Source organism: Dipodomys merriami, unplaced genomic scaffold (genome assembly GCF_024711535.1).
Source record: "Dipodomys merriami isolate MVZ:Mamm:240054 unplaced genomic scaffold, mDipMer1.0.p SCAF_3, whole genome shotgun sequence".
Lineage (NCBI taxonomy): Eukaryota > Metazoa > Chordata > Mammalia > Rodentia > Heteromyidae > Dipodomys > Dipodomys merriami.
In genome coordinates this window covers 43,128,554-43,151,321 of record NW_027204492.1, presented here as the reverse complement: position 1 = coordinate 43,151,321, position 22,768 = coordinate 43,128,554, and the positions used below count along the sequence as shown (strand labels likewise).

Sequence of the window (22,768 nt, the reverse complement as noted above, 5' to 3'; positions counted from 1 at the left end):
GTGTAACTTTAGAAACACCCCCAAAACATCCCAGGGCTTTATAACAAGTTTTCATAGGCATGACAGGCATTTGGATTTTCTTTATATTTTTTTTTTTATTTTTTTATTCTTTATCTTATGCAGGTTAGCTCAAAATAAGAACAGTTCAGAATTTCTTCACTTTGCCCTATTTCTTTAGCTAATGAATAACAACCAGTCACAGTTGGAATTACACAACAGAATACAGATAAACAGCAAGAAGTTATCCCGAATTGGAGAGCAGCTTTTATCTGAACAGAGGCAGGGCACAACCTAGTATAAACTGCAGCGAGACAGGCACTCAAATTGTGGCAGGTCCTAGCCCTTGATAGGAATGGACTGACTTTTTTCCTTTGTTCAGAAACAAAGTGTAGGAAATACTTAAAACAAATAAAAGATCTTTAAAAATGTTTTAAAAGATACAAACCAGCTGTATGACTTTCTAGGATATACTGTCTGCCACTGATAAACACAGGCAAGAATGATCTGAAAAGCAGTATAGCACAGAGGCAATATATGTAAAGTCTCATGGTGGAATGGGATCTTTAAAGTTATTATATTTGTGTACTGTCCTCATCTCCATTACTACGATCTTTGAACATATTATAACTAGCAAAAAATATAAAAGAAACAAATGGAACTGATTGATCATAAGGCAACTGAAGAAACATGCACTGTTTCATCTTGTCTTCAGATTAGATGATGAACTCTTCTCACTTCTTCTGAAAGTACCTCAATTGTTCCTGAAGGAAAAAAAGCTGCAAGCAAGGAAAGCCAGAAAAACATGAACAATTCGTCTAAAAACTTGTTTTATTACTTCATTACCTCACAAGAACTAAAAAGAATGATTGTCACTTGACATTCATAAGGTTACCTTTGTTTTACAATATTCCAAAGAACAGTACCACATCATCCATTTTTTTTGGGGGGGTCCGGTCGTGGGGCCTGAACATCTGGGCGTGGGCGCTGTCCCTCAGCTCTTCAGCTCAAGGCTAGCACTCTACCACTTGAGCCATAGCACCACTTCCGGCTTTTTTTCTTTTTGCTTATGTGGTGCTGGGGAATCGAACCCAGGGCCTCATGCATGCAAGGCAAGCACTCTACCACTGGGCCACCTTCCCAGCCCCACATCATCCATTTTTTGCACTTAAAAAATAGGGTCTTGTTTTTTTGCCAGAACATATTGGGCCAATATCCATAAGACCACAATCCTCTCATTTTATGATACCTATTATAGCAAGGATGAGAAGTGGACCTTACCACACACAAATATTGGTTAAGACTGGGCTTTATAAACTTGCTCTTTGGGTGGCCTCAAAGCATAATGCCACTAACCTTACCCTCCTAAGATCACAGGCAGGAGCCACCATGCCCAGCAAACTGTTTTTTGTTTTTCATGGTATTTGAACTCCGGGCCATGCACAGGCATTTTCCCAGGTAAGCTACACCCCCAGCCCTAAGGTAATTTTTTTTAAGTTTAAATAGATGTGATTCTCCTACTCAAGAACTCTTCAAGGCCCCCTTTAGCCCATTTAAGACTAAAAGTCAATTTCCTTATATCCTGCTAAGAACTACTATGCTATGACTTGTGCCTACTTTTTCCAACCTTTTAAGATAATCTCTTCTGTGCTTTAAATATTTGAGTTCTTCAGTGAGACCAAGTTTATTCCCAGTGTGTTACACTAAATATGCTCTACCCACAAGGCTGTTCATCTCACTCTCTGCCTGGCTGTATATTTGAGGTGTAGACTTTAAATATCACTCTCTCTCTCTCAAGAGGTTTATCATGATCTATTGGTTTAATTCATGAGTCTATTCTAAAAACAATGATGACTTCCTTTTTCTTCACAGTACTTTCTTACAGTTTGTATATTCACGTTTGTATGATAACTTGTTTGCTGTCAATCTTTGCAGATAGACTGTTAGCTCTTTACTGAGGACAAGTATTGTATATCACTCCTCACTGTACATTCAGTGCTTTTCTGCTATTCTATTCAGAAGGTTTGTCTACCCTTATTCTTGTGAGATGAAAAGCTACAAATGAGACTGGAAGAAGGTTCTTTGCAGCAAATACATTCTTATTTGAAAACATACTTCTCACCTGATTCTGCCTTTCCTTTTCCTGTAACCTAAGCTGCTCCAGCACAGAATGCAAATGAGCCTGGAAAATAAATTGTATAAACAATGAATGCTGTGTGTCAAAGGAAAGGGAACAACTGGATATAGAATTTGTTGAATAATTTGATAAGAAATTTGTCAATCATCTGGGAGCCTGTGACTCATACCTATAATCTTAGCTACTCAGGAGGCTGAGATCTGAGGATCGTGGTTTGAAGCTAACCCAAGCAGAAAAGTCCCTGTGAGACTCTTATCTCCAAGTGGTAGAGCGTTAGCCTTGAGCACAAAGAGGCTCAGGGACAGCGTCTAGGCCCTGAGTGAAAGTACTACCACCAACAAAAATGAATAAAAGTGTCAATCATATAAGAGTGACTTTTTTAGATTATTTAGGTCATAAAAACTACCCTATTTTATTTTATATACTCTGCACTAATTCTTTTTTGTTGGTGGTGGTGGTCATGGGGCTTGAACTCTGGGTCTGGAAGCTGATGCTGAGCAATTCAGCTCAAGGTGAGTGCTCTTCCACTTGAGCCACAGCACCACTTCTGGTTTCCTGAGGGTTAATTAGAGATAAAAGTCTCAAAGATTTTTGTGCGGGGCTGGCTTTGAACTGCGATCCTCAGATCTCAGCCTCCTGAGTAGCTATGATTACAAGCATGAGACACCTGAGCCTGGGGCTCTACAATAATTCTTTATTGGAGCCTTCTAAGAGGTTGTTTAGTTTCTTGAAAATGTACAAGAGCACTCCATAAAGATGACAAGAGTGGAAACACAAAAATGAGATATGAGGATGTTGTCAATGCTAGTCAATAAGAGGACTTACCTTTAGGGGTAGGTTATCCACTTTCCTGATGATCGTCTTCTGTCTTTCTGCTTTGTTCTGAATCCTTTGCAGTTTTTTCTCCTTAAAATAAATCTGCTTCTGAAGTTCCAAAACTAACAAAGATAGAGACTTTTATGTAACTTCATACAGCCTAAACTACTGAACAAAGATCCAAATCAAGTTCTGATTAAGAACTCTTCAAACTTAGTCTTGTACCTTGTATATCAGGAGTTAGTGTTTAGCTCTACTACCCATCTCATGAAATACCTTTGTCTTTTCTGCTGACTTACCTAGCTCACAGGTATCTTCTATTCTTTCACACTTCCTGACTTCGAGAATTCTGGCTCGTAGTATCCTTTCTTGATCCTCTTCAAAACCATCATCCTCCTCTTCTTCCACCTCTATGAGTTCATCATCATCATCTCCTTCATCTTTGTTACATTTATCATCATCTTCACTGCTACTGCTAGAATCACTGAACATCTTCCGCAGTCTCTCATATTCTATTGATTTTGAGCAAGAAGTTGAAATTACCAGAAGCTTTGCAAATGACTCCCACCCCAGATAAAATTAATCCTTACCCTCAAATTCACTAGGCAACCAGTAAATTTTATGAATCAATTTTCTAACAGGAAAGTTATTCCCTTTGTGAAACAATGTCATGAAATACAGAGCAAATATCTCAAGGTATTTAGAGAATCTAAGGGTCCATAGGAAATTTAATACCTAGGATGGAAGGGAAATTAGAATTCCAACTGGAGGACCAATAACAGGCGAGAAAGGTAAAATCATCCTTTTTCTTGATTTATCCTGTGAATCTACAGAGAATCACCTCATACATAGGTTAGCATTTGGCCTACCTGAAGTACCAGTTCTGCTTTTACTAAAATACCTGATAAGCTATAATCCTCCTTATAGTCACCAGTTCCTGGAGATACTGGAGAGTCTGAAAGGCATCTCTGAAATTCTGTTTCCTTGTTTTCCTCATCAGCAACAACTTCCCATCCTAAAAGGAGGAGCAGTCAAGGAACAAGCAGAAGGAAAAGAGAGGGCACAGCTGAAAGGTAAAGGTTCTTCCACTAAAAATGGTATATAATGTAGTTCAAATTTAGGCCACTTTTTTTTGTTAGTGGTAAGGCTTGAACTCTGGGCCTGGGCACTGTTTCTGAGCTCTTCAGCTCAAGGCTAGCACCCTACCACTTGAGCCACAGCACCTCTCTAGGCCACTTTTATCCATATTCCTACAGTGGCAAAATGCCTTATAATGAATTAAACAAGTAAATACATTTCCATAACAGGTATTTATGTGTTTAGCCTCTTGGGAAGCTGAAATCTGGAGGATCAAGTTTTGAAGCCAGCCCAGGCAGAAAAGTCTGCCAGACTCCATCCCAATTAATGAGTAAAGTCTAGACTGGAAGCTATGTTAGCTATGAACAAGCAAGTGGAAAAAGCATGAGACCATGATTTCAAGCCCTGGTACTGGTATAAAAAAGTAATATTTCTAAAACTCCTAAGTTCTCTACACATCAAAACTGGCACACAAATAACAGAAGTGAAGGCTGAGAATGTCACTCAGTAGTAGAAAGCTTGCTTTAGCAAGGTCCTGAGTTTGATCTTCAGCCTGCAAAAAAAAAATCCATAAATTTATCATCATATTCATATTGGGTGGAACAGACATAGGGAAAATATTTGATATAAAGGATACGTATGTTGATGGCTTCAGCATCTGAAAAGAGCAGTCTCTTCACTTCCTTTTCCACTTCTGGAGAGTCAATGAACTGAAGCAGGGTTTGGGAGGAACTACTACTACTGTCATTTAACACCTTGTTTTTTGGAGAAGTACCCAGTTCCTATAAACCAATGAATTCAATTTAAAATGTAGCCTTTTTAGATACCTGTCCAACCACCAGTTTTACTCTGTGTGTGTGTGTGTGTGTGTGTGTGTGTGTGTGTGTGTGTGTGTGTGTGTGTGTGTGTGTGTGTGTGTGTGTGTGTGTGTGTGTGTGTGTGTGTGTGTGTGTGTGTGTGTATTCTCTTGCTCACCAGTACTGGGGCTTGAACTCAGAACTGTACCTTCCTGCTTTACTTTTTTTTTTTGCCAGTCCTGGGACTTGAACTCGGGGCCTGGGCATGGTCCCTGAGCCTCCTTTGTGCTAGCATTCTACTACTTAAGCCACAGTGCCACTTCTGTCTTTTTCTGAGTAGTTTATTGGAAATAAGAGTCTCCTGGAGCCGGGCACTGGTGGCTCACACCTGTAATCCTAGCTACTCAGGAGGCTGAGATCTGAGGATAGCGGTTCAAAGCCAGCCCAGGCAAGAAAGTCTGTGAGACTCTTATCTCCAATAAACCACTAGAAAACCAGAAGTGGCACTGTGGCTCAAGCGGTAGAGCACTAACCCTGAGCTGAAGAGCACAAGGACAGCACCCAAGCCCAGAGTTCAAGCCCCATGACTGACCAAAAAATAGTCTCGTGGATTTTCCTGCCCAGGCTGGCTTTGACCCAATGATCCTCAGATCTCAGTCTCCCCAGTAGCTAGGATTACAGGCGTGAGCCACTAGCACCCAGCCTTAAAATTTCTACTTAACAGGTGCTACTTATGAAAGAATCCTTAAACATGGCTTGTATTTTTGTTTAATAAGCTTATTTTCTCCAATTAAATCACGAGACATTTGATCTTTTTAGTCTGAGTCTCAGAGCTACTTCCCTAAATCTTTAATTGGAGAGATATTCCTACAAAAACTGGTAGGTATTTTCTCTTGAATCTACTTTTTTTTGGTCAGTTGTGGGGCTTGAACTCTGGGCCTGGGCTCTGTCCCTCAGCTCTTCAGCTCAAAGCTAGCGCTCTACCACTTGAGCCATAGCACCACTTTTGGCTTTTTCTGCTTATGTGGTGCTGAGGAATTGAACCCAGGGCCACCTTCCCAGCCCCTTGAATTTATTTTTAAACAATTGTCTCTACAGCAATCAGTTCATCATTCTACAGATAAAAATTGAGATTATGTAGCTATAAGCCATTGCAAACAACTACTAGTAAAAGTGGAGCTTAGCCTCCAAGGAAAGGCTTTGAAAATAAATTAGAGAAAAAAATCAAGACTGGCTAAATGGTATCTTTTTCTCTGGGAGATTTTGGATACTAAATAACAAATGTACTTCTCAGTGAAAATCCAGGCTATGTATTTTTGACATACACACACCCTGAGCAAGGGCTAGAGGTAAGAAAGAAGGTTCTAAAAAGTTTGTAATTCATTTGATTTGTTTAAAACTAGTGAGCTAATAAATAAAACACTAAATTTAAGCAACACAGTTACATTGTGATTGCTTTACCTCAAAAAAGCTCATTTCTTCAGCTGACTTGGCATCAGGGACCTATGAAATAAACACAGCAAATACTGAAGTTATATTACAATTGGTATAGTTTAGTAATGTTTAAAGAGCTCTACAACTATACTTATTTTTATATTTAGTAGGCACCTAATAACAGTATGAAACCAAAGCAACATATTGGCTGGAAAAAAAAACATAATAAAGATGTCAATTTTGTCTATAACTTGAATTACATCAAAATGTATAGCCATAGACAAGTTAATTCTAAAATTTGTATGGAAAGTATAAGCTCTAAAATTGCTACAACAATCTTGAAAAAGAAAAATGAAGTAGAAGCAAACAATTTCTGCTTTTAAGACCTATCACATCAGTGGAGAGAGTCATACATTGATCAGTGGGACAGAATAAAAAGACCAGAAGCAGACATTCACAGATATACCAAACTGATTTTGGCAACATTATAAAACAATATATCAGAAGAAGGATAACAAATGATACTAGAGCACTTGGACATGCTCAAGCAGAAAATGAACCTTTAAAACTAATACCTTTTATTTTTGGTGTTGGTACTGGGGCTTGAACTCAGGGCCTGGGCACTACCACTTAGCTTTTTTTTTATTTTTTATTTTTTACTTTTTTGTCAGTCATAGGGCCTGAACTCTGGACCTAGGTGCTGTCCCTCAGCTCTTCAGCTCAAGGCTAGCACTCTACCAGTTGAGCCACAGCGCCACTCTGGCTTTTTCTGCTTATGTAGTGCTGAAGAATTGAACCCAGGGCCTCATGCATGCAAGGCAAGCACTCTAACACTGAGCCACCTTTCCAGCCCTCACTTAGCTTTTTTGTTCAAGGCTGGCACTCTGCCACTTGAGCCATAGAGACACTCTGACTTTTTAGTGGTTAATTGAAAATAAGAATCTCATGGACTTTCCTGACCAGGCTGGCTTCAAACTGTGATTCTCAAATATCAGCCTCTTGAGTAGCTAGAATTACAGGTGTGAGCCACTGGTTCCCAGAAAAACTCGTACTTCATAAAATTTAAGAAGCCAGCTGCAGTCTTAAATATGAAATTAAAACAAAAAATACGTCAAAGAAAATCTTCAGGATCTCCCCAAAGTAAAGTGCTGTTAAACATAACACAAAAGAGAAAGACCCTTAAAAGAAAAAAGTAACAAATTGGACCTCATCAAAACTAAAAACAATGTTCCTTCTAAAATATCCTATGAAGAGGATAAAAAGGCACTCTACAAACTAGGAAAAGGCATTTGAAAACTATACATTTGACAAAAGACAGTGATACAGAATATGAAAAGAATTCTTAAAACCCAACAATAAAATATCAATTTAGAAAATGGTCAAAAGGCATGAACAGATACTTCACTGAAGTGTATATAAAGATGGACAATAAGCACATTTGATCTTCAATGTCATTTTCAGAGAAATGCACATTAATACAACAATGAGATCACCATAACCATCAGAATGGCTAAGATTAAAAAATAGTGATAACACCTAATGCTGGTGGAGAACACGGGCCACTCACATACAACTGTCAGGAATATAAAATAGTAGATAAAGAATTCCTACAAACACAGCATGGCAGGGGCTGGGAAGGTGGCTCAGTGGTAGAGTGCTTGTCTCGCAAGCATGAGGCCCTGGGTTTGATTCCTCAGCACCACATAAGCAGAAAAAGCTGGAAGTGGCGCTGTGACTCAAGTGGTACAGTGCTAGCCTTGAGCTGAAGAGCTTAGGGACAACATTCAGGCCCAGAGTTCAGGCCCCATGACCAACCAAAAAAAAAAAAAAAACAGCATGGCAGTTTTAAAACTAAACATGCAACTATCATATAACTCAGTAATACCTGGGCATTTATCCCAGAGAAATGAAGGCTTTTGTTCATACAAATACCTGTTTGTATTTTTATTTATACTAGTCAAAAACTGAAAACAGCTCACATGTCCTTTAATGAGTAGACAGCTAAACAAACTAATAATTTCATACCATGGAATGCTACTTATTAATAAAAAAGCAATATTGACAAATAGAAAAAAAGTACTGATTAAATACAAAAACTTGCATGGATATAGAGAGAATTTTTCTGAGTGGAGAAAAAGCTACTATCAGATGTTATATACTATATTATTTAATTTATGTGACATTCTAAAAATGGAAAAACTATAGAGATGAAGAATGATTAGGGCTGGGAAGGTGGCTCAGTGGTAGAGTGCTTGCCTTTGATACATGAGGCCCTGGGTTTGATTCCTCAGCACCACATAAGCAGAAAAAGCTGGAAGTGTCACTGTGGCTCAAGTGGTAGAGTGCTAGCCTTGAACTGAAGAGCTAAGAGACAGCTTCCAGGCCCAGAGTTCAGGCCCCACAGCCACCCCCCAAAAAAAATCATAAAAAAAATGATTAGTCACTATATTTGATGTCAGTATAACATGTGGAGGAGATGGGGGCAAACAAGTCGTTTAAGGATTCAGGTGGACCTGTTGCAACAATGAGAAGTACAAAATGTCATGTCAAAACCAGCTTTACAATGTCGGGGGGGGGGGGAGGGGAGTATAATTGGGTGGGGGGAGGGGGGAGGCTGGGAAGGGAGGTGAAGGGTAAACAAAGGAGGAGGCTGCAATGCTTGGTAAGAAATATTTGCATTATCCTGCCCATGTAATTGTAGCCCCTCTGTACAGTATGTTCTCAAATAAAATAAAATAATAATTAAAAAAAAATGATTAGTATGCCAAGTACTAAGAACCAGAGGTGTAAGGTAGGAAGGAGGTAAGTATAATTATTTAAGGACAAGACAAGAGATACTGTGGTAATGGAATTGTTTATTGCCTTAACTGAGTATGCGCATATGAATCTACACATGGGATAAAGCTGCCCAGAACTGCCATGTGCCAGTGGCTCACACCTTTATTCTAGTTATTCAGAAGTCCGAGATCGGAGGAGGAGGATTTGAAGCCAGCCTAGGCAGAAAGTCCCTAAGACTCTTATCTCCAATTAACCACCAAAAAGCTGAAATGGAGCTGTGGCTCAAGTGGTAGAGTGCCAGCCTTGAGTAGAAAAGCTAGGAGACAGCACCCAGAGCCTGAGTTTAAGTCTTAGTACTGGCACATGCATGCGTGTGCGCAAACACACACACACACACACACATAATCTGCACAGAACTATACACATACTTGTGTACACATAAATGAGAAATTTGAATAAGATTGATGACTTTCAACAATGTCAAATACCTGTTTATAATATTGTATTATAGTCTTACAAAATGTTACAATGGGAAACCAAAGAAAAAAGTACATGACATCTCTCTGTCATTTCTTATAATTGCTACAAAATAAAAAATTCAGTAAAGAAAGAAGACTCATAATACTCCCATCGCCTGCCCAAGTTCTTACCAGCCTGAAGTAAGGTTCGGAATATAAACACAGGTCCCAGTTCTCACATTCTAGACATGTTAATTTTAAAGCTAAATCTTATAACCAAAAACTAAAAGCATGAGCTCCAGATCCCTAATTATCCTATAATATCAGACATCAGATATTCACAACTGCTAACATACAGCATTGGAGTTGTTTACTGAATATATAAACAAATGAACAAATTAACTCCCAACTGACTTCCTGCCTTTACTCCTCAATCAGAATCATCTTCTAATTTACCCGCAGATATACAAATAGCATAAGACTAACCTTTCTTTTGACTTTTCGGAACCTTCTCTTTCTGACATTCTTAAGTGGTGCCGCAACTAAAAGAAACACAACAGTGTGAAAGATATACATGAACAATAGTGGCCAAATATCTCTGAATTTGATAAACAGGTTATGACATAACTCCTTTCATAGCAAGTGTCTGAGAGCCTAATGAAGCAGGCAAGAGGTATTTGATTCACAGGGAATTAGGACTCACTAAATACATGTAGTCACCTAGAATGAACAAGATTTAGTAACTTACTACCATGTTTCCAGGCATATTTTTTCTTTTTTTCTTCATTATTAGTCCCAGTCATGCTATGGTTGGTGGAAGTAACTGCTTCCTCTGGAGACGGCTGGACACCACCATCATTGCACACAAGCATCTACATTTCACAAAGAGAAAGAAGTTAACTGTGGTCCTAAATCTTGGATTAATAATAATTAATACCAAAAATCCTGAACCACAAAAAAGAGTGATGCTTGATATTTCCAGGAAGACCAAGTATTATGTGATATGTATTCCTTCTTCTCACCTCTCTCCCTGTTTATCTCTCTCTCTTCATTTTCTTCTCTCATCCTCTCCCCTTTCTCTTCTCTTATAGCAGCATTGTGATAAAAAGCTGATTTTTTTTTTGGGGGGGGGTCCGGTCATGGGGCCTGAACTCTGGGCCTGGGCACTGTCCCTCAGCTCTTCAGCTCAAGGCTAGTGCTCTACCACTTGAACCACAGCACCACTTCCAGCTTTTTTTCTTTTTGCTTATGTGGGGCTGAGGAATCAAACCCAGGGCCTCGTGCATGCCAGGCAAGTGCTCTACCACTGAGCCACCTTCCCAGCCCCAAAAAAGCTGACTTTTTTTTTTTGTCGGCCGTGGGGCTTGAACTCTGGGCCTGGGCACTGTCTCTCAGCTCTTCAGCTCAAGGCGAGCGCTCTACCACTTGAGCTACAGCGCCACTTCCGGTTTTCTGGTGGTTTATTGGAGATAGGAGTCTCACAGTCTCTCCTGACCGGGCTGGCTTTGAACCGCGATCCTCAGATCTCAGCCTCCTGAGTAGCTAGGATTACAGGCGTGAGCCACCAGCGCCCGGCAAGCTGATTTTTTTTATTTACAGTATTTATTAGTGCAGAAGGAATATGTTGAAAACACATATATTTTAGCATTTTGATTTAGGGAGAAAATCGGAAAAACTAGCAGAGATGATGAATATGGGCCAACTTAAACCTCCAAAGTTAACATACTATATTAGCAGAAAGTTCAGAATAACTAGATGTTGCTCGTTTTTTAATTAATTGAATTCACTATAGATGGCAAAAGAGGGTTCTGCAAGTTATTTGGATTAAATAAGGTAGTGAAAACTTAAACATCAAACATTGAACCAGAATTATATTGTATTCCTGCACAAACTAACTAGAAATTAGAAATGGCAGCAGCCATTCATCAAGTGAAAAGGAATACTGAAAGGAAGGAAAATAAAAGGAATTGCTTGAAGGATGTGAGAGCAAGAATGTGGGAACACTAGAGTCCAATGGAAACTATGCCTCATTGCAGTATATTTGACAGTGTGCTTGAAGTATAAAAAATACCAGTGGAAAACCACTGTCCCTGGCTGAATGGATTTTTATGAATGTTTGACCTTTTGCATTAATTACTGTCAAAAGACAGCAGTCCTTGTATGTACTTATCTTAGTGAGGAAATTCCTGTATCCTTTTCCAAAACTGCTTAAGTGCTTCCTGATTTTCTGTCATCTACCCTTGGAATGTAACTGTAACCTCCTTAAGTTTTCCCTGGGAGAATTTGAACCTACAGTAGCTGGTAATAACACCAGCTTAGTCGTCTCTGTCAGTTAAAATCATTCCTCTCTCTATGGTGGTAATTGGAATATTATTTAATAAGCAATATTCTGAGATATCACTGCATAGGCATCTCATCATCTGTCGCCTTGGAATCTGTTGTGGAAAGAAGATTTTTAAAAAACCAAAACTGTCCATACCTGGGAAATATCCCCTGTTTGATAAAAGCTTTTCTTATCAAGAGTTTTCAAGCTTCCAATAACACAAGGCAAATCAACCATCTTAGCAGACAGTCGGACATTTTCTATCTGAACGATCCCATGACGTCCATCAGCTAAAACAAAGTAGAAAAGGAAAAACAACATTTTCTCAATGACTTATTAAGCTCCATAATAATGAAGAGTTAGGATGGGCAGAATAGTTTTTTGGTGAAACCTGCTATTTCTTAGGATGACAGAAGTTAGTAACTTCCAGACAAAAGAAGGAAGAGCATTTGGAGCTCTCCCCACCCCACCCCACCCCCAGTTTATGTCACTTGCTCAAAAGTAGTTACAATTTTGTTTTTAGTTAAATGTGGACAAAACAAGAAACTGTTTCATTTTTATGCTGAAAAGAAAACTCCCAACTGGGAGCCAGTAGCCCATGCTTATAATCCTACCTACTTAAGAAGCTGAGATGTGAAGAACACAGAAAACAGCCTGGGCAAAAAATTCTACAAGGCTCTTGTCTCCAATTAAGCACTGAAAAGCTGGAAGTGGATCTGTGTGATTCAAATGGTAGACCACTAGATTTGAACAAAAAGTCTCAGAGATTGTGCCCTGGCCCTGGATTCAAGCCCCAGGCTCATCATAAAACAAAAACAAAAAAGAAAGAAAGAAAGAAAAAAGAAAGAAATAGGGGCTGGGAAGGTGGCTCAGGGGTAGAGCGCTTGCCTTGCATGCATGAGGCCCTGGGTTCGATTCCTCAGCACCACATAAGCAAAAAGAAAAAAGCCGGAAGTGGTGCTGAGGCTCAAGTAGTAGAGCGCTAGCCTTGAGCTGAAGAGCTGAGGGACAGTGCCCAGGCCCAAAGTTCAAGCCCCATGACTGGACCCCCCCCCAAAAAAAAAAAGAAAAAAAGATTTTTTAAAAAAGATTTAAAAAAAGAAAATTCCATTCACTTAAATATGTTCATTTTAACAAACATTCAATTTTGTCATTGTAGATGTACGTTTTCAAAAGGTTGGATGAGAGAAGGAATGGTCCGGAAATAGTGCTAAATAAGTTTCAAGTTAAAAAAAAAAACCCTAGTTAGCTATATAATGATTAAACTCTATCCAACAGCCAGATACACGATGAACTCTGAAGTCTGTCCACATATCACAAACAGGTATATTTTTCAGCACAAGATTATTGGAGAGAATATTATACAAGATAGAATGTTTTGGCAGACATTGTATTTTCCACTTATACTACAGTGCTTATAAGTACAATGTTATTTCTTTTCCCTGTGTATACATTTCATATGCAAATATTAAGAATGCCCAGGGCTGGGAAGGTGGCTTAGTGGTAGAGTGCTTGCCTAGCATGCATGACACCCTGGGTTCGACTCCCCAGTACCCATACACATAAAAGGCTGGAACTGGTACTGTGGCTCAAGTGGTAGAGTGCTAGCCTTGAGCAAAAACAGACAGTGCCCAGGCCTTGTGTTCAAGCCCCAGGATTGGCACAAAAAGAATGCTCAGTATTTAACTACAGCAGCTCAATTTTAAAATTGAGACTCCTAAGAAGGCAGAAATTGGGAGGATTTCAAGAGCAGCTTAGAGGAAAAAAAATTAGTGAGACCTCCATTTCAAGAAGCAAGACAGGTATGTGGTTAACATTATATTCATGGCTATGTAGGGAATATAGGTAGAAAGATTATGCTCCAAGGCTAGTCCTAGGCAAAATGCATGAGCTTCTATGACAAGAAACAACTCTTTCCTTGAGAAATATGTTCAGGTCCTCTATTTTCATTGTTATTTGTTTTCTTGCTATTGAGCTGTTACTTATATATTTTAGGTATTAGCTATTTATCATATATATGATTTACAAATATAAAAATATTTTAAAAGAAATTTCTATTCTTTTACAAAGACCAGCATATTTGTCATTCACTTCGACATTCAGAAATCATAAAGAATATAGCTTGAATATAGATTACCAGCTGTATGAGATAACCACAAATGATCCCCAAGATCATCCTTATAAACACTATGATTACAAGTTGCATAGGTCTTTCTTTCTCCTTTAAAAAAGTGAGTCATTCAGTGAATAAAGTTTCTTTAAACAGTGAATCCTTCAAAACAGAGATGATGTTCTTTTTCATATTTTTAGTATCTAGTACAGTGTCTGGCATGTAACAATTTTTAATAAATTGTTTTTTAATATATTATCTACTTACAATGTAAGTCAATTTTCAGTTTATTCCTCATAGGGACACTTCTGGAATGTATTAGGTTCCTAACAGTACAAGCATGTTCCTAAAAGTGAGGTAAATTGAAAAATCATAATCAATTGCCTAGTTGGGAGCTAGAACAAACATATTAAAGAAACACATTCATGTCTTAAACAAAACCTTACGCCTCCCAAATGTTAACAACAGTGCTATATACAAGAAATCATACACCATACAAGTAAGGATAAGACCAACTCTAATTTCATGGTTGTCCCAACTACTTCTCACAGCTATGTTACTGAATACATTAAATGGAGAAATAGCTTTCTGAAACCATCCTTAACATATGTCCCTCAACTAAATAATGCTTGAATATTGGTCTTAGTAGGGGAAGAGATTTAAACACAATGTTTAGATGAGCTCTGACAGCCTTGCATGGTAATGAATTTGCAGAAGACAGTGCTGGTCTAACTATCCCTTCTGAGGTGGAAGGTAAAAATTGACAATAATTTTATCTTGGCTGCTCAGGGAATAGGCGGTGTCTGTGATAAGTGAATGGTTTCATCATTATCACAGATGTGCTGCCAGGAAATCAACCTATGGTATAGGTGGTACATACAGAAAGGAAGAAATGCTCCTAGAAGTGTACACACTAGAATTATGGCTATCAACAGAAAATGTTCCCTGTGAAACAAGGTATTTTGTTTTGGATTTTTGTATTTGTCAGTTGTAGGGATTGAACTCGGAGCCCGGAGCACTGTCCCTGAGCTCTTTTGCTCAAGGCTAGCACTGTACCACTTTGAGCCAAATTTCCACTTCCATTTTTCTAATGGTTAACTGGAGATGAGTCTCAAAGGCTTTCCTACCTGTGGCTTTGAGCCACAATTCTCAGATCTCAGCCTCCTGAGTAGCTAGGATATTAGATGTGAGCCATCACATCTGAGTTTCTATGGCTTGAAATACATGTTACTGAATCCAAGCAGAACTACACTTTTGTAAAGGGGATATTGGCTTTGAGATGGAAAGGTTTCTTACCATAGGCAGACGCATTATAAAATGGTTCTCAAGTTCATAGGGAGGTTCGGTCACGCTTTTACCGGTCTCTTGTTTTTGAGGTCATGGAAAATAAATTGACAGAAAGTCACTTAAAACTTCTTTTTCTCATTCTGCTGATCACTTCTAGTAGTCACTAGTTAAATTATACAAGACCTTGGCCAAGGTCCAATATCTTATGTGGTTTTAATTGTTCCTAAAGTCATTTATGTTTGCAAAGCAAGTACTTTACCACTTGAAGCACACCTCCAAACCTCTAAAGTCACTTATCTACCTTCTAATAGGCAGTTTTTTCGCAAAGTCAATGCAAAATGTTATGATGTAATAATCTAAAGAATAAGGTAAGCTGTTAGAAACATGAGTTAGCCATCTTAAAAATATTCTTTGACTCTTAAAAAGTAAAAATCAACCATACAGTGATAGCTACTTAAGCAAATTAAATGAACTCTAAGAAAAAGGAAAGAATGAAAACCAAAGGCTGAAAACAACCCTCAAACCACTTGCCAGAACATTATGTATGTTTTGACATAAACAGAGGCTTGTTTTTCTGTACTCCAGTGACCTTGTAGGACAATAGGAACTAATCAGTCCAAGTGATAGCAGACAGTTTTTCATCATACTAGAACTAGCATCAATGGCTCAGAGTTACCTTGGAAAAACAGTCCAGTTCTCTTTCTTTGGTACAGATGGAGGCTTGGACTCAGGCCCTCAAACTCTCCCTTAGCTCTTTCATTCAAGGCTGGTTCTCTACTGCTTGAGCCACAGCTCCACTTCCAGCTTTTTGGTGATTAATTGGAGATGAGTCTCATAGACCTTCCTGCTTGGACTGGCTTTGAACCAAAATCTTCAAATCTTAGCTTCCTGAGTAGCTAGGACTACAGGCATGAGCTGGTGGCACTGGCTATTTATAATCTTTTTTTTTCCATCTATTTAATATTTATCTGTAGTAACTTGTATTTTGAGTAGTATAGCCCACACTTCTAAGGAAAACTTTTTACCAAAGTAGAAGAAAACAATCTACATGTATGGAACCTAAGAAAGTTTGTTATGCTCTAAGAACACTATGTACAAAGTTATAAAGTCTAATATCTTAATTTAAGGGATAAGTTCCAGTTAATTCACAGCTCTAATATTCTATATTAGAAATATACCTTAATTCATATTAACTGGGATGTGAGTTCTGAATCTTAATCTTAATCTTAAAAGCATAGGAATCTTCTCTTAACACATACAAGTGAGTCTGGATCCCAATTGGTGTTAAAACATTGGTTATTGTTTAAATCCTTCAGTGGAATTTTAGAAACCTCAGAAACACATAGGATGTTGCTGGGTGCCAATGGCTCATGCCTGGATTCCTAGCTATTCAAGAGGCTGATATCTGAGGAGTGCAGTTCAAAGCCAGCCTGGCAAGCAAAGTCCATGGGATTCTTATCTCCAATAAACCACCAGAAAACCAGAAGTGGCACTGTGGCTCCAGTGGTAGAGCACTTGCCTTGAGCTGAAGAGCTGAGGGACAGTGCCCAGGCCCAGAGTTCAAGCCCCACAACCGACAAAAAAAAAAAAAAAGAACAAAAGTGTCAGCAGTGTAAAAGTAGACAACCTTGATGGGGAAAGGTGATATGCATTATTTGTGGTAGTAGTATTTTGGGCTTATAAAATATATGTTCACACACTAGTATAGTTATAACAATGAAAAGTATATGTAAGAAAGAGGTTCATTAAAATAATGTAAACAAAATACAGAATCTTAGGGCTGTGCACATTGCCTGAAGAGGAGAGAGTAGGGACTACTTAAGATTAGGAGTAGAGACTCAAATTTAAAGGAGTACATCAGTTGTAACTTTTAGATTTCTCAGCAGAGCTAAGACTAGGCATTTCATTCATTTCACTAATCTGGGGGGAAAGTCTTCTTTGTGGAAGAAATAATTTAAGAACTGAAAGGGTTTCAAACTAGTCCTTTGTAAATCACTTTTATAAGGTCCAGTGGGAGAAAGATTGGAAAGTGAAGTTGAAATGAGTTTTATTTTTAAAATTAGTAACCTACATTTACCTAAGGACTGCATGGTATTTAACAAAATGAATGCATCCACTTTTCCCCAGAAAGCACTCTGATACCTAATTAACAGGACTTCTCATACACCTTCACTGTTCTCTCAGTAGCTGCATTTCATGTGAGCAGAATCACAAGTGACATAAAGTGGCTGAGTATGCACAGCCACACATTCCTTTGCAAGTGCAAGTATCTTGGCTTGTCTCTCTGGCCTCAGCTTGGAAGAGAAGTTTAGTTGTTAGGTTTATTCCATTTCCTTGCAAACCTTTCACAGAACCAATTGCCCTCAATTTTGGCCCCTCTCCCGTCCAGTCATCCATTCCGGCTGCAGCCAGCGGGGTGTAGTGTGCATGATATTGAGCTCCCTCCTCCTGAAAAAAAACACCCAGCCAGGTGCCACCAGTGGTTCACACCTGTAATCCTTGCTACCCAGAAGGCTGAGATCTGAGGATCGCCATTCAAAGCTATTCAAGCAGGAAAGTCCACCAGACTACTATCTGGTGGACTACTATCTGGAGTTGGGCTGTGGCTCAAGTCGTAGAGCATAAGCCTTGAGCAAAAAATGCTTAGGGACGGTGTCCAGGCACTAAATTCAAGCCGAAGGACTGGCAAAAGGAAAAACAACCGAAAAAACAACCACCACCACCAACAAACCTTCTGCTGAGTAAACAGTCACTGGCATGTGTGCCCTTATCTTAAGGGCTGTGGGGCCTCACGTCCTTCTCAGCGGGGATGGTTGTGGCCTATGAGCTATGCTTGCACAGGGCAGCAACGGATTAGAGCAGCAATATCCTTTGGCCCCTCTGCACACTCCCTACTCAGAGCCAACTGAAAGAAGCCTTCCATGACTCCTGGCCAATCAAAGATGGCGGCAAATCGTTTGCCTCAGAGGAGGCGGGAAAGCTCGAAACAGGCCAAAGGTGTGTAGCATGCGGCGGTCCGAGGGGAGAGGGATGCTTGGAGAGCAAAGCCACAATTTTCTATCCCATCACTTTCTACAACGTGCCAACCATTGGGTCTCCAGAGGGTTTTTCCCAACCAAGAACGGCCTATTTCCTTATTCCTCCAAATCAGTTAGCTCAGATGATTCATTTCTTTGCTACAATGCCACTATCACACAAACCTACTATGTAAAATCCTACAATGCAAAACCCACTACATAAATATGGCGCCCAGAGTCTTAGTAATCCACTCCAGTCCTCCCAGCCAAGTGGCTGAGGAATGAGTATCCCTCACAGGACATGGATCGAAAATCACTTTAAGCCTTGCATTTTGCCCAGAGGCCACCTCCGCCTGGTAGAATAAAAAAAATAACCACTGACTTTTCCCTGCGGGTCGGCTTGTTGGTTGGCTGGGTGGTTTGTTCGGTGTTTCGCTTGGAGTAGTGTTTTTCTCAGCCTCCACGCTGCTGCTAACCGCATCAGTTGGATCTCCATGTTCCACAGCAACTTCGGGCACTCTGTCCCCTGTTACGTCGGTGCTGCTATCACAAACAGCCTCAGTAGGATGGTTGTCAGGAACTTGGGTTTCTCTGTCCTCAATTCCCATCGAGGTGGAAGGTGTTAAATCACTTTCAGCTACACTGGTTGGCTCTCCCTCCCCACTCGCCATGGTCCACGCAAGAATGAAGACTCGTGGTAACGTAAAGTGTTTTCCGGTATATACGTATGAGAGCCTTCTAGAACTTTCAGAAAGTGTTCTAAAAAGTCATTTAATTAAAGGTACAGACATAATAGTACATTCTGTTACTCAGGTGCTTCTAGGCACCTTTAGACAGTGGATTTAAACATAATTATAAGTAATATTTATCTTTTTTTCGGCCATGAGGCTTGAACTACTGGGCCTGAATGCTGTCCCTCAGCTCATCACCTCAAGGCAAGTGCTCTACCACTGGAGCCACAGTGCAACTTCCGGTTTTCTGGTGGTTTATTGGAGATAAGAACCCCATGGACTTTGCTTCCCAGGCTGGCTTTGAACTGCACTCCTCAGATCTCAGCCTCCTGAATAGCTAGGATTACAGATGTGAGCAACCGGGCACCGGTCATAAGGAATATTTTTGAAAGACTAGTGATTATGCGATCATTTCTTCTAGACAAATGAATTTTTTTCCATTTAATTAAGCTAGATAAGGATCTTTATTTTCTCATTCTGCCATGGATCCACAAATAAAAAAATACAGGGCTGGGAAGGTGGCTCAGTGGTAGAGCGCTTGTCTTGCATGCCTGATGCCCTGGGTTCGGTTCCTCAGCACCACATAAGCAAAAAGAAAAAAGCCGAAAGTGGAGCTATGGCTCAAGTGGTAGAGCGCTAGCCTTGAGCTGAAGAGCTGAGGGACAGCGCCCAGGCCCAGAGTTCAGGCCCCACGACCCCCCCCAAAAAAAACAAAAAAAACAAATAAAAAATACACCAAAACATCAGTATTACATATATTGAATATTACAATATTCTTTTTAAGACAGTTTAAAGGTAATAATTGGAAGAACTTTATAGAACATTTCTATTTTAAGGGCATGAGTAATTGTTTTCAACCATATGGACAAATTGAAATATGTAATCAGCCTTCCTTACTGTGACTGTTAGGGACTTTAAAACTAAAGTAGAAAGCCATTTCTAAAAACTAGGCATTTCATGAGCATGTGTCAACCTTTGTCTTAACTTTCTTAATTATCTACATTTATCTTATATGTAGTTCTTCTATATGATATATCATTAAGTATATAATTATGTACAATATGCAAAATATTTTGTCATACAATAGTTTATCATGTATATTTTTTATATCTTATAGAAACAACACTAAATTATCATGGCGTGCCTGTACCATGTCATAAATCTCCTTTCTCTGCCCTTCAAAAAAGTTAAATAAGCAAGTACTGATGACTCATGCCTGTAATCCTACCTACTCAGGAGGCTGAGATCTGAGGATGACAGTTTGAAGTTCTTATTTCCAATGAAGCATCAAAAAGCCAGAAATGGAGCTGTGGTTCCAGTAGTAGCCAACCTTGAGCTTAAAAACTGAGTAACAGTGCCTAAACCATGATTTGAAGATGCATTATGACAAGACATTTTGTTTCTTTTCTTTGGGGGGGGGGGGAGAGGTGTCCTGTCGTGGGGCCTGAACTGTGGGCCTGGGCACTGTATCTCAGCTCTTCAGCTCAAGGCTAGCACTGTACCACTTGAGCCACAACGCCACTTCTGGCTTTTTTTTTCTGCTTATGTGATGCTGAGGAATCGAACCCAGGGCCTCATGCATACTAGGCAAGCACTCAACCATTGAGCCACCTTCCCAGTCCCTGACAAGACATTTTTAAAAGGTAAAATAAGACAACACTAGAAACTACTCAAAAATTTAAACATCAGTTATAAGTGTTGGATAATTTTATTAAATAACAAAAATGGCTTCAGGAAGCATCCCTTTAAGAATATTGGAGTACAGTAACTTTCCCCTTACAAATCCAATCATCTGGCTGAGAATGTGGTTTAGTAGTAGAGTACTTGCCTAGCATGCATGAGGCCCTAGGTTCAATTCCTCAGTACCACATACACAGAAAAAGCTGGAAGTGTGCTGTGGCTCAATGTGCTAGCCTTGAGCAAAAAGAAGCTCAGGGACAGTGCCCACATCCTTAGTTCAAACCCCAGAACTGGCAAAAAAAATTCAATCATCAAACAGAAATTATTTATATTATTTAGTGTATTAGTATTCATGCATATTTAATTGTGTTTTTCTGTATTAATTGTAAAAGAAAGAGGCTACACAATGCCATTTCTATCATGTACATTAGATGTTTTGATCCTATTCACTCCTTCTATTGCCCTTCCTTGTTTATTATTGGCTGAGATGGAGTTTCAATAATTTTTTTCTACCTGGCTGCTGCCTTTGAACTGCAATCCTCCCACTCTCAGCCACCAAGGTAGCTAGGATTATAGGTGTGAACCACCATATAGAGCCTTATTGGTTCTTTTGGTGTTTAGTATTATGAGATTTTTCTTAATGTACTCTGGATAGGAATATCCTGTCAAAGGATATTAGTCCTTGCCAGGATTTTCTTTTATTTTGTGGGCTTTCTTCATTCTGTTCACTGTTTCTTTTTGCTGTGCAGAAGCCTTTTAGTTTAATACCATTCTATTAGATTTTTTTTGCTATTGTTTCATGAGCTATTGCAGTCCTATATAGAGTCATTGTCTCTGCCTATGTCTTTGAAGGTTTTCCCCTAGAAGTTTCAAATTTTCACATCTTAGGTTAGTGTCTATTTTGTTTAAAAGTTTGTACAGGATTGGAGATAGGAATTTATTTAGGCTGAAGTCCTATTTATGCTTCCCATGGAGTTGGGATGATGGGTGCACATTATCATGCCCACTTATTGGTTGAGATAGGGTCTTGCTAATTTTTGCCGATGTTTTGAACTTTTAATTTTTGGATCCCCACCTCTTTAGTAGATGAGATTATACATATGTGCAGCCACATCTGGCCTTCTATCCCTTTTACTTCTTTCCTCTTATCTTATTAATCTGGACAATTAAGACTATATTCAGTAAGGGGGGGTAAGACATATTGGCTCCCTCTTTCCTCAAATTTTAGAGGAAGTGCTTTCAATTTTCCCACATTTAGTGTAATGATGTCTATAGGTTTATCATTGATAGCCTTTAGTATGTTGATGTAAGATCTAGCAATTCCTAATTTCTTTGGGGCTATTATTATGGAGCGATATTGAATTTTGTCAAAAGCTTTTTTTCTGTATCTATTGAGGTGATCATATGATTCTTGCCCTTTGATTCTATTTTTGACATCTATTGATTTGCACAGGTTGAGCGAGCTATGCATTGCTAGAATTCACTACTAGCTTAGTATAGATATGTGAAATAATGGGACATGGAGAGATCATTTTTAATCATTTCTATTTGGGACTCTAAATGCCTCTTATACTTGGATGTACATATCTTTCCCTAGCTTTGGAGGATTTTCGGCTATAATTTCAATGAGTAAGTTTCCTAATTGTGATATTTGTTTTCACTATTCAGGGCTCTTTGCTCCATATGAACATTAGGGTGTACTTTTCCTATTTCTGAAAAATGATATTTTGATTTTTTTAAAAATAAAGATTGCTGGGCTGGGAAGGTGGCTCAGTGGTAGAGCACTTGCCTTGCATACCTGAGGCCCTGGGTTCGATGCCTCAGCACCACATAAGCAAAAAAAAAAGCTGGAAGTGGCGCTGTGGCTCAAGTGGTAAAGCGCTAGCCTTGAGCTGAAGAGCTGAGGGACAGTGCCCAGGCCCAAAGTTCAGGCCCCACGACTGGACCCAAAAATAAATAAATAAATAAATAGGGATGGGAAGGGGAAAGAAAGGAGGAGGCAATAATATTTGATAAGAAATATACTCATTATCTTTCCCATGTAATTGTAACCCCGATGTACAGTATTTTCACAATAATAAAAAAATAAAAATAAATAAATAAAAATAAAGATTGCTCTGAATGCC

General features: G+C 39.2%; 1 protein-coding gene across 1 annotated transcript; it reads right to left on the bottom strand.

The window, feature by feature from the left end:
- Positions 1-171: 171 nt before the first annotated feature.
- Taf7l (TATA-box binding protein associated factor 7 like) lies at positions 172-18,882 on the bottom strand. Its single transcript, XM_070039029.1, has 13 exons — positions 18,614-18,882; positions 15,224-15,291; positions 14,195-14,273; positions 11,974-12,107; positions 10,243-10,366; positions 9,981-10,036; positions 6,286-6,327; positions 4,665-4,809; positions 3,852-3,965; positions 3,250-3,462; positions 2,960-3,072; positions 2,120-2,179; positions 172-776 (listed from the first exon to the last, which is right to left on the bottom strand). The coding sequence occupies exons 1-13, from the start codon at positions 18,837-18,839 to the stop codon at positions 732-734; spliced, it is 1,419 nt and encodes a 472-aa protein (XP_069895130.1). The 5' UTR covers positions 18,840-18,882; the 3' UTR covers positions 172-731.
- Between the last annotated feature and the right edge of the window lie 3,886 nt (positions 18,883-22,768).